At 46.0% G+C, this 15,453-nt stretch overlaps 1 protein-coding gene across 2 annotated transcripts in view; it reads left to right on the top strand.

Moving 5' to 3' along the window:
• Positions 1-15,453, top strand: part of plxna1a (plexin A1a) — a 331,250-nt gene that overhangs the window by 233,399 nt on the left and 82,398 nt on the right. For both annotated transcript variants that reach the window (XM_080763399.1, XM_080763400.1), the window contains exons 13-16: positions 12,006-12,157; positions 12,292-12,412; positions 13,496-13,632; positions 15,141-15,308. In XM_080763399.1, coding sequence (XP_080619525.1) covers positions 12,006-12,157; positions 12,292-12,412; positions 13,496-13,632; positions 15,141-15,308 — 578 coding nt within the window. The remainder of the gene's footprint in view (positions 1-12,005; positions 12,158-12,291; positions 12,413-13,495; positions 13,633-15,140; positions 15,309-15,453) is intronic.

The following is a 15,453-nucleotide window of genomic DNA, read 5'->3' on the forward strand; positions in this document are numbered from 1 at the left end:
AGAGAGAGAATGAGATTATTCTGTGAGTGTGCGTGATTTCACATATAGTTTCTGTCGGGCAGAGACCTATTATCTCCATGTCACTTTAATGTTTTGTTTTTATTTTATTGTAAATGAACGCCCTACTTGATCACAGTACAGCATCACACAGAAGCATCAAGAGCAGCAGATCAACAAGCTCCAATCCGGGGCTAAGCGACGACATCTGCTGCTTTTGCTACTTTTCAATTTGATTCCTGAAAAGTAACAGTTTTGGACATAGGAGGTTTTCACCTGACAGAGACGATATTTTGTGTGCGTGCGTGACGCGTGTGCGTGTGCGCACATGCTCGTGCGTTTATGCATGCATATTTACGCGTGTGAACGAAATATAGAACATCTGTGTTCATCTCTGGGCTGCAACATTTCCAGATGTGTGGAACCATCGTCGACATCACATATCCCAACTCAAGTACTATGTGCGATTTAGAAGTATAGATTACAGAAGAACTGATTACAGTGTGTGTGTGTGTGTGTGTGTGTGTGTGTGTGTGTGTGTGTGTGTGTGTGTGTGTGTGTGTGTGTATGGTGGTGTATATGTGCACACGTGCGCATGTACATTATGTGTGGCTGTGTCTTGTGTTTAGGTGGCTGTCAGCCACTCTCGCATCTGTTACGTTCCACTTACCTCGTTGGGATTACTTTCCAAAGTGGGATCACTGAGCCCCCAGGTGGCCTCACCACACGTTGAATCCATGTTGCGTTTAAGAAAACAATGCAACGAGACAAAACACATTGATCTTATCGGGGAAATGCAGTCTCTCTGTTTTCACGTACGCATTTTCATTTTCTTTCACATACCCTGGAGGGACGGGACCATTGACTGTTTATATCCCGTAGGCCAGAGGGACTGTGCTGGAATTGCTAGTTAGTTGTCCAACTTGCCTATTCAATAAAGCTGAATATATGCAATATATTATAGCTAAATAGATACAGGAGGAAAGGCTATTGTGCTGTGCTGTCAGGTGTTGGAGGGCAGTATAGGAAGTATTGTTGCTATGGAAACTGTAAGTGGTCTCCTGTCTGCTTGTCACATTGTTGGGGACTGTCCAGACCTGGAATTTGGAAACCACCGTTTTGGGGAACATGTTTCAAGTGGTCTTAAGACTGAACTGAGCTCATTCTAAATCTTTTTGTGTGAGCGGTGCTGCGTAATTGGTTTGAAAAGATGTATTTTCTCTCTCTCTCTCTTTGTACTTTTTTCAGACTGATAGGCCTACCAGTCAGATCCTATCGCAATGCAGAAACTCACAACGGCAAAGTTTCGGGGGGTTTAGTCTTTTTGTTCTAATGAGAACAGACAAGCAAACGCGATAACACTGAGTTTTAATGCATTTGATCTGTGTCTGTGTGTACTAATCAGTCACATCGTTCTCCAGATAAACGCACACACACACACGCATGCACACACACAACGCGTATCTCTCATTTGCCAATCAAATCCGTGCTGCTGCTGCCGCTCATTAGGGTGATTGTGTGATGTGTTCAATCAGAGCAGAAGTCCCAGTGTGTGTGAACACCTGTGGAGAGATGTGGGTGGGACGGACGCACACACGCACGCACGCACACACGCACGCACGCACGCACGCACGCACGCACGCACGCACGCACGCACACACACACACACACACACACACACACACACACACACACACACACACACACACCACTGAAGCACCCTCCTTTCACAACACACAGTTGTTGCTTAGCTTAGTTGTAAGCGCCATTAAGACCTGAGGCCGATTCTACAAATGCCTTCTAAATCAGTAATACTTTCATGATATAAAACAAAGTTCAAAAATAGCAGATGTACAAGCTCTCAGCGCGCCACAAAGTGAAGCACTGAGAGCTTGTACTAGCTTGTGCTATTTTTGAATAGCCAACATTAAATTGACACATATGTCATTTTAATGGCAAGGACCACCTTAACGCTCATGGGTCCAAAATGGACCATAACGGTCTGTAACTCTGCAGTTAGAGGCCTTTACAGGTCCTTTTGGGACCCCCTCAAGGAACCCTGAGGGCTGAGCCTATTCCCAAACCTACTGCTGGCTATACTGTGCACATTACAGATTATAATTGTCATTGTCGCTGCAGCTATAGCCACCACAATAATGTGTCAATACAGAACACACAAAGCTTACTGTAGCTGGTAAGACTGACATTAATTGCCACTTTCCAAATGCATACAGTATGCATGCTGCAAATTCCAAGCTTTGTCTGGCCTATATACAGCAAGTGAGTGATGTGACCGGGGAGGGGTGCATAGCTTTGGTCCGACGTCCTAACAATGAGTGATGTGACCGGGGAGGGGTGCATAGCTTTGGTCCGACGTCCTAACAATGAGTGATGTGACCGGGGAGGGGTGCATAGCTTTGGTCCGACGTCCTAACAATGAGTGATGTGACCGGGGAGGGGTGCATAGCTTTGGTCCGACGTCCTAACAATGAGTGATGTGACCGGGGAGGGGTGCATAGCTTTGGTCCGACGTCCTAACAATGAGTGATGTGACCGGGGAGGGGTGCATGGCTTTGGTCCGACGTCCTAACAATGCGACACACAATAGTCCGACACTGTACCCTTAACTGGCCATGTACAGTATATCGGAGGTACGGGTGTGTGTTATCTGGCCACGTATGTCAGACTATTGATAAATCGTACAGTATGCCCCCGACCTGGGGGTCTGCGACTCGGCGGTAACACTAGTTGGGACCTGGCTACGACCCACACTGACAAGGGGGGAAAGGCGCATAGTCGAGTCAGTGTGTTGTTGCATAGGCAGTGACGTTGGTACCTTGCCACGGTAAAGCCTGATTTATACATCGCTGGACGGTATGCGTTGTCACTCCCATCCCACGTCGTAATGCAGTAACGACTCGGACAAAATCTACTGTCACATTGGACGTTGGGCGTGACAGGCTCCCCGGTGCCGATTCATCTTAAATGGTGTCGTCCTCATCGACACGCGACGTGGCAGTAACAGTGTGTCGCATCAAACGTCCAGCGCTTGGTCAGATGTCGTGTGCGAGAATGCGTTCGATGAGGTGTAACTTTAGCATAGCCGTGTTACAATCCCCAAACTGTGTCATCCTTTCAGCGATTTCATGTATTTTGATGTCACCATTTTGACACATCTTTTCACATCTTCTCAGTATTACAGCGAGTATCTTCTCTCTTTCTCTCACTCTCTTTGAGCTGAGGTGTCTATCTGTTTCTCTCTCTCTCCCCCCATCTCCCTCTTGTGGTGTCTCTCGTCTGTCTTGTCGCCTAAATGAACAGGTGGGGAATTTAGGCCGGTCAGTTTCATTTAAAATATCAGGATTTAACTGCAGCCTCCTCTCTCTCTCTCTCTCTCTCTCTCTCTCTCTGTGGCAATGTCTCTCAGCAGTGACTAGGAGTAATTGAATGGTGCTTCTCTGGTCTCTCATTGGTTGTGGAACTGTGGATGAGCCAGACTGTCTGAGGACTCCTGTGACCCTGCCCCCTTTGCCTCTGAAAAAAGTAAAAGCTCAAAAGTTGTGCTTATCATCAGGAGAGAGAGAGAGAGAGAGATAGATATGAGATGAGGGGAAAAGAGAGGAGAGGATTTAGTTAGGCTCCCTCCTGCAGTCCTGACACAGAGAAGCTGTGATTGGCTACGAAAACTCAGCACCTTGTAAAATATACATGCACTGTATACGCGCGCGCTTGCATGTGTCTCATTGATCGGAGAACAGCAGTGTATTTTATTTAGGCCTACAGGAAGATGGGGATAAAGGTGATGATAATGATGATGGTGTTGACAGCTCGTAGAGCTAACGTATAGTCGTAATAAATATGTGACGAGTCAGCGACGCAGCAACCATTTGAGTGTCCTTGGACGGTTATTAAGCCTCTAAAGTGTTATTTAGTTTTAGGCCTAATACTTCTAGGTGTACACTTTGTTTTTAGTTTAGCAAATTACATTTAACAATTGAATTGACAAGATACAACAGTATACGTTTATGTAACTGCAAATCTGTGAGAGAGAGAGAGAGAGAGAGAGAGGGGGGGGGGGGGGTTAGAGACAGAGCGACAGAGTGTGTGTCACTGCTAAGCAAAGATAGACACTGTAGGCGACTTGCAGCTCATGAACGTGTGAGATATCCTTCTCAAGTGTAATATATAACTTAAGTCGCACTTTTATGTTCAGGTAATCTCTCTTGACATAATCTCCATTCAAGTCCAGGTTCTGTCACCGCTGTGCACATTGGCTCACTTTAAAAGTGGTCGATGGCTCTCTGTGAATTTCAAGTGGCTTTGACAAATTGTGGGCTGAGTCGCGGGGAGGCTCTTTGCTAGCTCTGCAAATCTGTCTCATGAACAGCGCTCTCATCGCCGCTCCAATCCCCCAGAGGGGAAGGGCAGGTTGTGAGACGCTTAGACCTGGATATATAGACACCCTAGGAAAACAAACACTTTTCAGACGCATGGCCTCTGCATTCAAGCTCACTTCACGGCCGTGTGTATGCATTTGTTCATTGTATGTGCACTCACATATAACAGTTTCCAGCGTGCTTAATTGGCACAGTAACACACTGTTGCCACAGAGCTTTCATTAATGCTGTCAGGCAGAAACCTTGTATCTCCAAACCCATTACTTTTTCAGAAATGGGGAAAAAATAAACCTGTGTTCCAATGGGTACAATATAGTTATTATTTAGTCACAAGCTCTTGTTCATACTTTTAATTGGTTTAATATAAAGTGACTTCAGACAGACAGACAGACAGACAGACAGACAGACAGACAGACAGACTGGCAGAGCGAGAGAGAGCACGCTGGCAGAGTGCGTTGACAGCCTCGCCGTCCAGATTGATGCTCATCCGACACGACCGGCAGCCCTTTGGGTGACTGCTGCTATTCTAAGATGTTATTTTCTTTTCTGTGCAGCCAGGCCAGGCCAGGCCAGGCCAGGCCAGGCCAGGCCAGGCCAGGCCCTGGGCCCACTGAACTACAGTCAGTTCAACACCAGACCTGTGTGATCTTGATGAGATGAGACGCTGCGGGAGCAGGTTAAAACGGCCGTGGTCAATAATGCTAACAAGGAGGAGATGTGATTTGTTTCTGTGGAACACAATAAGACAAGAGGATGTGTTTCTGCTGGAGATACTCGGATTGCAGTTGTAAAGAAACAAAAGCGTGTCTTCTTTTCCTCTCTCTTTTCTGTCTGTCTCTCTATGTCTCTCCTTCTGTGCCTTTGCCATTTGCGACAAGCACTGTAACTAGACTAAGCTAAACTTTGTTTAGGTGTAGTGTGGACCCTGCCGTCCACTTGAGTCGGAGTGATTTATCTTTTTTATATATATCTTTATCATAGTTATTGGTGTAAACTTTTTCCTCTCTCCCTCTCTTTCTCTCTTTCCCTATAGGCTTGTTTACTCAAGGACTTACTTTCAGGGAAACTAACTAGAGCGTGCTTCTCATAGGCTACATGTACAGCGTTAAGGCTGGCGTTTGCCTTGATGACTGTAATGTAGACCTTTGGATGTCAAAATCAGAATGCACCCCGCTCCGTATCGATTGACCACAGTGTGCAGACCAAATCCGTGAATAAATAGTTAGTGGTATACTGGCTCAGGTAGTAACTTTTGCGAACATTGCGACTTTAGCCAATAAGACGCGCACGCATATTTGAGCGACACATATGCACGCACGCACTCACACACAGAGCTGTGTGTCTCGGAACACCTAGCAAAAACACACACACACACACACACACACACACAACATTTTCACTAGGCTTTTTGTAAATAATACATCACACCTTTATCGATTCAGGGTGTGCTGAAGTGCTGTCTTTTCCCCACACAAAGCACCGCTACACACTCATACTGTATATGTCTACACATCTGTGAACTGACCCTGTCTTCAACAGCGCGCTAGCCACCAGGGCCGTTGGAGGCGAAGTCCGTTGCTCAGATTTCTGTGGAGTAGGAGCTGTCAGTTCACTGCATGTGCCGATGTTTCCCAGCAGCATGCATTCCAGTTATTACCTGTCTTTCAGACTAGTATCTCTCTCAGAGAGAGAGAGAGAGAGAGACACACACAGATACAGCGTGAGAGAGAGAGAGGTTGAAAGGAGGGGGTTGTGTTGAACCTCAGCTAGGGGCCAGGGCTATTCCAGCATGGCTGGTGTTGCGCTCAGAGCTGAAGCTAGTTGGTTATTCTGCATGGCTGTCTGTCGTGTTTCCTGAGGGATCTTGTATTGGCCGGAGACCACATCAATTATCCATATAGGTCTCTAGGCTGCCGTTCCTTTCTGCTCCACACCACTTCGACTTTTGACTTTCATCCACTTTCATGTCAGTCAACTTTATATGCGTTGGGCGTGGACAACGTGCCACATTGCTGCTTCCATTTCATTTTCTAAAAAAGACTGAAATGAACCTTACGCCCTATATATTTTGTGATTAATAGCTGAAATAGCTGACCTACCCAGGCTATGAGCATATAGATCGCACATTTTTAACATACTGTATGTAATTATATAACTATGCCCATATAGGGCTATCAGGTTGAACATGTTTAAATTCAACGGAGCGGTACTCGGTCTCAGGTCACACACAATGCAACTCCAAGATATAGGATAATTTAGCAGAGGCAGTTCATCATAGTCTGTTAAGAGTCTACTCCACTAACCTTATTCCCAGTCATGTGCATGTCTGGTATTCCCCTGCTTGCCTTTGAACCCATTAACTTGGCAAATATGGATTACTTGGGTTTTATCCATGCATGTCTTTAGCAGTATTCCCAATGGGAAAACATGATGCCCTAAGCACCATTCCTTTTTCTAAACACATTAAAATTTCCCGAGCCCGGGACCGGTCGCTTCCATGGAAATGTTATTCCCACCTGAAATGTCCTATTCCCAGTTTTCCTGACCTTCTGAACCAATTAACTCTACTTAAGGCTCCCTTGTTTGCTTGAGCGTTGATAGTTTATTCCCAGTTGCAGTGGTGGAAGGTAACTAAGTACATACGTGTCGTACACTCAAGATAGATAGATAGATCAGATACTTCATTAATCCCAGAAGGGAAATTCAGATATCCCATAACTCATACAAGCATTAAAAACACATCACAAAAAGTGTGGGCACAGGTTAAAACTGAGAGAAGACACATGTAAAAAATATATACGTTATGAATAAGCATACAAATCATTAAAAAGGTGATACTGAGAATACTAATCCTTTGTTACTGCAAATATTATATTTAAAACTATTAGTCCAGTTCATAAGCCTATATAGCTGCACAAGTTGGTGCTCTGCACATAGACCCATAAATAACTAAACACCAGTAGTCCAGTTCAAGAGCTTAGAGGCTTGTCATGGAGTTAAAAGGCCTAGTTCTATTGATGCCCAGCATCAGACGTTACGTTTAGGTCATATATTATGAGCAGTAATAATCTCTTCGCAGTACCTGTTCAAAGGCAAGAGCATTCTGTTCTTAGATGAGGAGTATGGACTCCCCCCCCACACTGACTGAAGGCACCGTGACCTCATTACACCTAACAATCCCCCACATAAACTATGCACAACTAAATCATTTCAAATCAGTTGCAGCATTAAAATGATGACGACATTAAGGCATTGCAAATTACAATCCAATAATAGGATTGTAATTGTACGTAACATTTTGAATACAGGATACTTGTGGTAGTGAAGAACCCCCATGCCTCTGCAGTGGTGCCACCCCATCGCCTCCCCATGCAGTTTCACTGAACACGTCTCAGTGATATATTCCCACGCCGGCGTTCCAACCACATTAACAACGTTCCCAGTTTGAAGCAGCTCCCTTAAACCCACAGGTCATGTGCTAAGTGTTACCACGGCGACCACAGTGAGGTGGCGTGTGTCTAATGTTAACGTGCAGGGAATAACCCCGGCATGCTGTAACATTATGGGATGAGATGTGGTACTTATACTGTATGTAACCCACAGTCTTCAGAGTGTACTAATGTAACATTATGGGATGAGATGTGCTACATATACTGTATGTAACCCACAGTCTTCAGAGTGTACTAATGTAACATTATGGGATGAGATGTGCTACATATACTGTATGTAACCCACAGTCTTCAGAGTGTACTAATGTAACCGCATGGACCCATACAGTTCAGTTTGGTTACACTCTCAAGAGTCACAAATGGATACATTTATGAGCATTTTACACAAGAGATGAGGCAGATAAAGAAAGGAAGAAGGAAGAGAGGAAGACAAGGAAGGTAAAAAGGAAAGAAGCAAGGGAGATGTTGATCTGACCTCATCAAACCCTGTACACGCTCCATATAATGGCCAGTACAGAATGAATTCCATATGTTGATCTGACTGACCCCCCCATCCCAAAGCGCTCTCCCAGCTGTCTGCTGTCACCCTCAGGGCGTCTTACTGGTTATTATTATTATTTGAAATGCATGTTTCATATTAGTGTTGGGATAGTGTACAGTACTTGTAACAGGATACATTCACACCGGGGGTTATTTAGCCTTTAGGCTCCTGAATCCACATGCATAGACGCTTTGTTGTGGTCGCTTTGATCAATCTTTATCCCTATAGGCCAGATTCACACCGAAAATAGCCAACCTATACAATCTCACCACGTGAGAGCTCTATTATCTGCTATTTTCCGTCGTGCGACACCGTCGTGAGACGAAGGCTTTAGGCCTGGCTGTTTTGTGGCTGGCTGCCAAACACTGAGGTCACACGCTGCTGCGCCTCTGTTGCCATTATGTGGTTCCACTTCCAGATTAACTTGGCACTTGTTGTGGGGGAAAAGTCACCGCTGCTGGCATGGTGCCACGATGACAGCGGTCTGGGTGGGTGGGTGGGTAGGGTACTGTGTGTGTGTGTGTGTGTGTGTGTGTGTGTGTGTGTGTGTGTGTGTGTGTGTGTGTGTGTGTGTGTGTGTGTGTGTGTGTGTGTGTGTGCCCCCCGTATCAGGGGGGTCCTCAGCACAATTAGTAATAGCTTCACAATCATTTTAACCACTTTATTATTTTATACCTTGACTATTCAAAAATAGCACTTTGTGCAGTGCTATGAGTTTGTACTGTAGATCTAGCCTGGGTTCCAGCCTGATTTGCTGCGTTCTGTGGGTTTGTTTTGTCACTTCGCTACTCAGTCTTGCCAGCAGGCAGCAGACCTGTTACAATGTTACATAGCCACGTTGTTGCTGATACGTCATCAGCCAGCGCCACTCTAACTGCTGTTTTTACCCCCAACCGCACCACAGACCAATCAGAAGCCACAAACAATTTTTGTGGCAAATCTTTGCCTCTGGTGAGTCCTTGGCTCTAACTCTTTTCAGATGGGGGTCCGTGGCCTAATACGTAGATCAATTTGGCCTATTTGCCTAATTTGGCCTAAAACTGCCATGCAGGTCTAAATCCTTTGAATACATTATGTATATAGGCCTACAATATCTTTACCATATATATATTTTTGGACCACCTCTATTAATGCCATGAACCACCAGTGGTGGTTGAGAAACAGTGGGGCAGCCTATCATAAGGTTTATAGCAGCTGTCAGTGTGCCATAATGGCTGCAGGCTGGTTAGTGCCTATAGATGTGGTGGTACTGGTGATGGATTAGACACTTCCAAAGTGGGGCTGCGGTCTCTCCTCTGAGCACTGGTGTCTGATATATTTGGCATTCTTCACAGTTGGGGTCCTGCATGCATGTGGTCGGGGTGTCATACCTTCAAGGCTTCCAAAAAAGAAAAGAAAGAAAAGAAAGTCTTTAGATCCCGGCTTCCACACGACGTCGGCTGTCCATTACAAGCCCACAACCCCCGGAGGCATCTCTGTGTTCCAAAGGTGTCCGTGACCAGTTGGCAGGTATAGAGCGCTGCTGACATGCTGGTTGCGAGTACGCTAGCACAGTCCCGGTGTCTGGCTGGCTGGGTGCTGGATAGTTCAGCGTCCATGCCTCTGTGACCCATCTGCTTGCTAGGATGGAGCCAGGATCCATGATATAAATGCACAAGGGCAGTTTGGCATCTGCAACAGAGCTGTCTTGGGACTGATCCATTTGAATGATGGGATTTTCATATCCGGAGACAGACAGGTTAGGGCTTGTGTACATTTGCCAACTCATGATCCACTTCCAAAAACTTCGGAGTAGCCTGATGCTCAGCCTGAATATTCATTTCGCTTTCACTCCATTATTCAGTCTGAAATGTCTCTCAGTGCAGCTGTTTTCGGAGATGGAGGCGTGGTCAAAGTGGGGCTCTTTAGTTGTGGGAGAAAATGTAAAAAAACGAAGAGTCATATTCTCTGTCTGTGAAAATTACATGTCATACTCTTTGAATAAAATTTACTTAAAAAAAAAAAAAGAAAAAGTGGGGCTCTTTGGCGAGTGGTTCATACTGGTTCATCCGCACTGCCCATTGGGCCGGTTAGATTTTCCATCGAGAAAACCCCGCCTTTCACAGCGTGATACCAGACCCTGGCTAGACATTCAGGGTCTCGAGACAGGATATCTTCACAGGAAAAAAACGGATCTGAGTTTCAACTGCACTTTGCAACCCGGGTCCGCTTTCTTTCTGCATCAACACAAAATGGCTAGTGGGTGCTACGTCCCTGAAGACGTCTGTGGTCTCAAACGGAATCCACTAACAGATGATAGCGGCCCGTGTGGTGGGCTAATCTCCCGTCCTACGCGGCTCTCTCTCTCTCTCGCTCTCGTTCAGTCTTGGGGCTTGCCGCGCTGGCTGGTTCAGTACAGTGTGTTTGTGGCGTTGTGGATGCATTTCTAACCACCTCCAAAGTCCTGGTCTCTCCATGAGTTGTCCATTATACATGCCCCCGAGCTGCACGGTTGCATGACACCGCGCTCAGCGTTTTCCAATTTAGCGTGTGTGCGTGCATGCATGCGTGCGTGCGTGCGTGCGTGTGTACGTGCATGCGTGCGTGCGTGCGTGCGAACGCATTCTGCGGCTAAGCAGGCGCCTGAGGTTGCACAAAGTCTACAATCACCCACACAACTCGGCCTGCTCTCTCACTGCTTCACTGTTTGTGTCTCTCTCTCTTTTCTTTCTTTATCTCTCTCTCTCTCTCTCTCTCTCTCCCTCTCTATCTCTCTCTTCTCTTCTCTTTCTTTCTTATGTAACTAGATGTTGTGGCAATACCACAACATCGTTGGAAGTTGGAACTGTTTGTAAATTATGTGTCTGTCACTCTGTCTTGTGTGTGTGTGTGTGTGTGTGTGTGTGTGTGTGTGTGTGTGTGTGTGTGTGTGTGTGTGTGCGTGTGCGTGACACAACACATGTGTCTCGGGCTTGGCCCATCAGTCAACATATTTGTTTTGTCAAACCACACCTGTTGTTGATGTACACTATAATCTGACCAGATAAATAACGTGCGTGCGTGCGTGCGTGCGTGCGTGCGTGCGTGCACATGTGTGTGTGCGTGCGTGCATGACCGTGCGCACGCGGTGTGACAGCAGCAGCGGCTAGCATAATAACTTCCAATTAGACAAACATGATGACAGTACTTTGGTTCTGTATGTTGCTCAAGACGCTCTCTCTCCCCCAATGTGGTGTTTTTCAAAGCAGAGAGGTGATTTCTCTTCATTAAAGCCTCAAATCAGATTATGGCCATTTTCCCTTTCTGTGTGTGTGTGTGTGTGTGTGTGTGTGTGTGTGTGTGTGTGTGTGTGTGTGTGTGTGTGTGTGTGTGTGTGTGTGTGTGTGTGTGTGTGTGTGTGTGCGTGTGCGTGTGCGTGTGCGTGTGTGTGTGTTAGGCACGTTTCCTGCTTTGTGTATGTTTTGATAAGCACGTTGGTGCCTTGCCTGCTTTCCTGCCTTTGACATCGGTGTGTGAATGTTTGTGTGAATGTAATGCACAATCTATGTGAAGCGCCTTGGATAAAGGCACTCCTAGAGTATATAAATGCATAATTTACAATGTGTGTGTGTGTGTGTGTGTGTGTGTGTGTCCTCTCTATAGTTGTTTCCAGAGACGGGTCCCAGACAGGGGGGGACAAGGCTCACCATCCTGGGAGAGAACTTGGGTCTTCAGTTCGAGGACATCCAGGTGGGTGTGCGACTGGGCAAGGTGCCCTGTGTGCCCATAGAGGAGGAGTACGTCAGTGCCGAGAGGTGAGACGCACGCACACACACACACACACACACACACACACACACACACACTGTCTGGTCCACATGGGCATGTTTTGGTCATTTCTTTCATGGCTTCCATACCTCACCTCCTCTGTCCATGTGTCTGTCCACAGAATCGTGTGTTTTCTGAATGATGCTACAGGCTACCGCGTGCAGGAGGCACACGTGGAGGTGTGTGTCAGAGACTGTCTCAACGAATACAGAGCCCTCTCTCCCAGACCCTTCACCTTCGTGGTAAGAAACTCCAGGCCAGCTATGCGAGCTGATGTTTGAACAAGCCGGATTTATTATACTTTTCGGAAGCCGGACGGTGTCACCATGCTGGGGAGCTTGTTGATAATTCATTTTTGGCAAATGTCACCATCATACAACCTATTTTAAATTCAGCCTGTTGGCATGACTGTCTGTCTGTACCTCCTTGCTTGTGGTCTACTCTGTGGAGGATAAAGCCATATGACTGTGTGCAAAGCTTCTCTCCATTATCAGATTAAACAAATAAACAAACGTTTTAAAAGAAAGATTGCAGATAAATGGAGAAAGGGCAAGCATAGAACGCCACGCACTCATCCCCTGGTTCTGCCTGGTTCACGGAAGTAATTTCTCTATGGAGCATTGTGGTCCAAAAATAAACAAGCTGTCACTGCGTTATTGTCAGGGAGGTGTCTCTGTATCGTTTGCGATAGTTAGTCACTCATACAGTCTGTTTCTAGCGGAAATGTAATTAATTCAGTATAGCAGTAACAATAGCGTTTTCCATATGAGTGAAGCGGCCTGGATGATTTATTTATTTTTCAAACACAGTTATTATATGAAAATATATAAAATCCCCTATGGGGATTACAATGCAAATAAAAAGTATACATGAACCCATGAATTTGCATCCTCTACCGATATTGACGTCAGACTTCGGTGCTCTATAGAAGTCTGTCTTTATTTATACAAGCATCTTTATACCTAAGTATAATATATATATATATATATATATATATATATATATATATATATATATATATATTATAGTGCCTTTATTCACCAACTTGCATTAGTGAGCCTTGTTAACTCTTGCGATTCATTAGACACAAACAGATCATGTTCAGTTTACTGTTCACAAACAACACTGGTTACTGGTTACAATGGTTACTGGTTACAAAACTCGGAAGAAGGTTACTTCTCTAATGAACTTAAACTATAGGCACAGTTGTCATTTTGGCGCGTTAATTCCCTTTTCGGTTGATGCCAAACTCTCTGTTGTTGTTGTTGTTGTTTGTAGCGTACTGTAGCTTTACTCATGCAAAGCTGTTGTGTTGTGTTGTCCAGACACCGTTCTTCACGCGGATCCAGCCGTCCCAGGGGCCGCTATCTGGAGGGACCCGGGTCACCATCGAGGGGAACCACCTCAACGCTGGCAGCTACGTGACTGTTAGCATAGGACGACAAGCATGCCACTTTAAACGGTACTGGGACTGTGTGTGTGTGTGTGTGTGTGTGTGTATGTATGATTACATATATTCAAAGCTATTTGCTCATGTCAGATTGGTGTGTTGGAATGTGTGTGTATGCGTGCAGTATGTGTGTGAGGTGCTGCTAACAGCAGCATGTCTCCTCCATGTCAAATGCAGGGATTAGCTCCTGCGGGCTAATCTCTCCCATTCAAGCTTTGATGTCAACACACCAACTATTCCTCTGCTGCAGTAATCCTACATCACCACTGTGTGTGTGTGTGTGTGTGTGTGTGTGTGTGTGTGTGTGTGTGTGTGTGTGTGTGTGTGTGTGTGTGTGTGTGTGTGTGTGTGTGTGTGTGTGTGCGCGCGCGTATGTGTGTGTGTGCATGTGTCTGTCTGTGATCTCTGTGGGGTTCCTAGAGCATGTTGTCATTGTGACGTGGGTTGCTATAGTTACAGGCTCAAGGTTCTTTACCTGAGTTTGCAGTAGTGTGACATGCAGGGCGCACACACACACACACACACACACACACACACACACACACACACACACACACACACATACGCGCGCATACACACACAAACACTCTCACACTCGATCACACTCTCTCACACACAGAGAGCTCATAGCATGACGGAGTGGCCCAGAAATGCAGCCACCACTCAACTGTGCTAAATACATATTAGATAATGTAGCTGTACTTACTCTAGACTGCAATCGAAAATGTTATTGTGCCTATGGGACATGGGGAAACACACACGCATGCACGCACACAGACACAGACACACATGCACACATGGGTACACTAGTACACACACACACACACACACACACACACGCACACGCGCACACGCACACGCACACACACACACACACACACACACACACACACACACACACACACACACACACACACACACACACACACCACTCAGCCAATCATGCATTCTTAAGTAACATAACATTCTCTCTGTCCGTCTCAGGAGTGCTGCTATTGCCTCCATATCACTTCACCAGCATTCATATTCTGCAGTGGTCTCAGAGCTTAACCACTTGAACCCTATATATAGCGTACGTCCCTCGTTCCGGAGGTGAACAGTCAGTGAAAATAAGCACATCTACAAGCTGGCTATGCCTGGAAATGAGTCTCCCTTCACCCTCCCCGTCCCCTCTTTATTGTTCTCTTGTTACACCCCCCTTTTGAAAACACAACACCAGTGTCACGTCTGGTTTGTTGTAACTTTTGAAAACACAACACCAGTGTCACGTCTGGTTTGTTGTAACTTTTGAATGTGTCTTCAATGTATTGAACAAATTTACTGCCAGAATAAATAAATAAATCCTTGCCAGCTTTTTTTCCCCCCATTTTTTACTAACCTTTCAAGAGCCACAGCATATGTCGCTCCAGGACGATCGACACACGGGTGTCGCCAAAGACGGAGCAGTGCTCTTTGCTTCCATCGAAAGAAAAAGTATGGCGACCCACCGCTCATTGACCTCCGTTTGTCTCGTCCTCCAGGAGGAACTCTCGTGAGATCGTGTGCGTGACTCCGGCCGGCGCGGTCCAGGGAGGCACCGCCGTCACCGTGGACATCGACGCCGCCGAGCTCCGGAACCCAGAGGTCAAGTTCAACTACACGGAAGACCCCACCATCCTCCGCATAGAGCCCGACTGGAGCATTGCCAGGTAAAGGCCATGTTTGTGGTTAACACGGCCCTCAGAAGGATTGCAACTACGGTTTGCAGATGTTTGAGAACTTCACATTGTCAGAAACAGAACCTTGTCCGTGAGAGAGGGGGAATTTGCCAACGGGTTATATGTTAATTCTATT

Source organism: Protomyctophum bolini (genome assembly GCF_963924005.1).
Source record: "Protomyctophum bolini genome assembly, chromosome: 5".
NCBI classification, from domain to species: Eukaryota; Metazoa; Chordata; class Actinopteri; order Myctophiformes; family Myctophidae; genus Protomyctophum; species Protomyctophum bolini.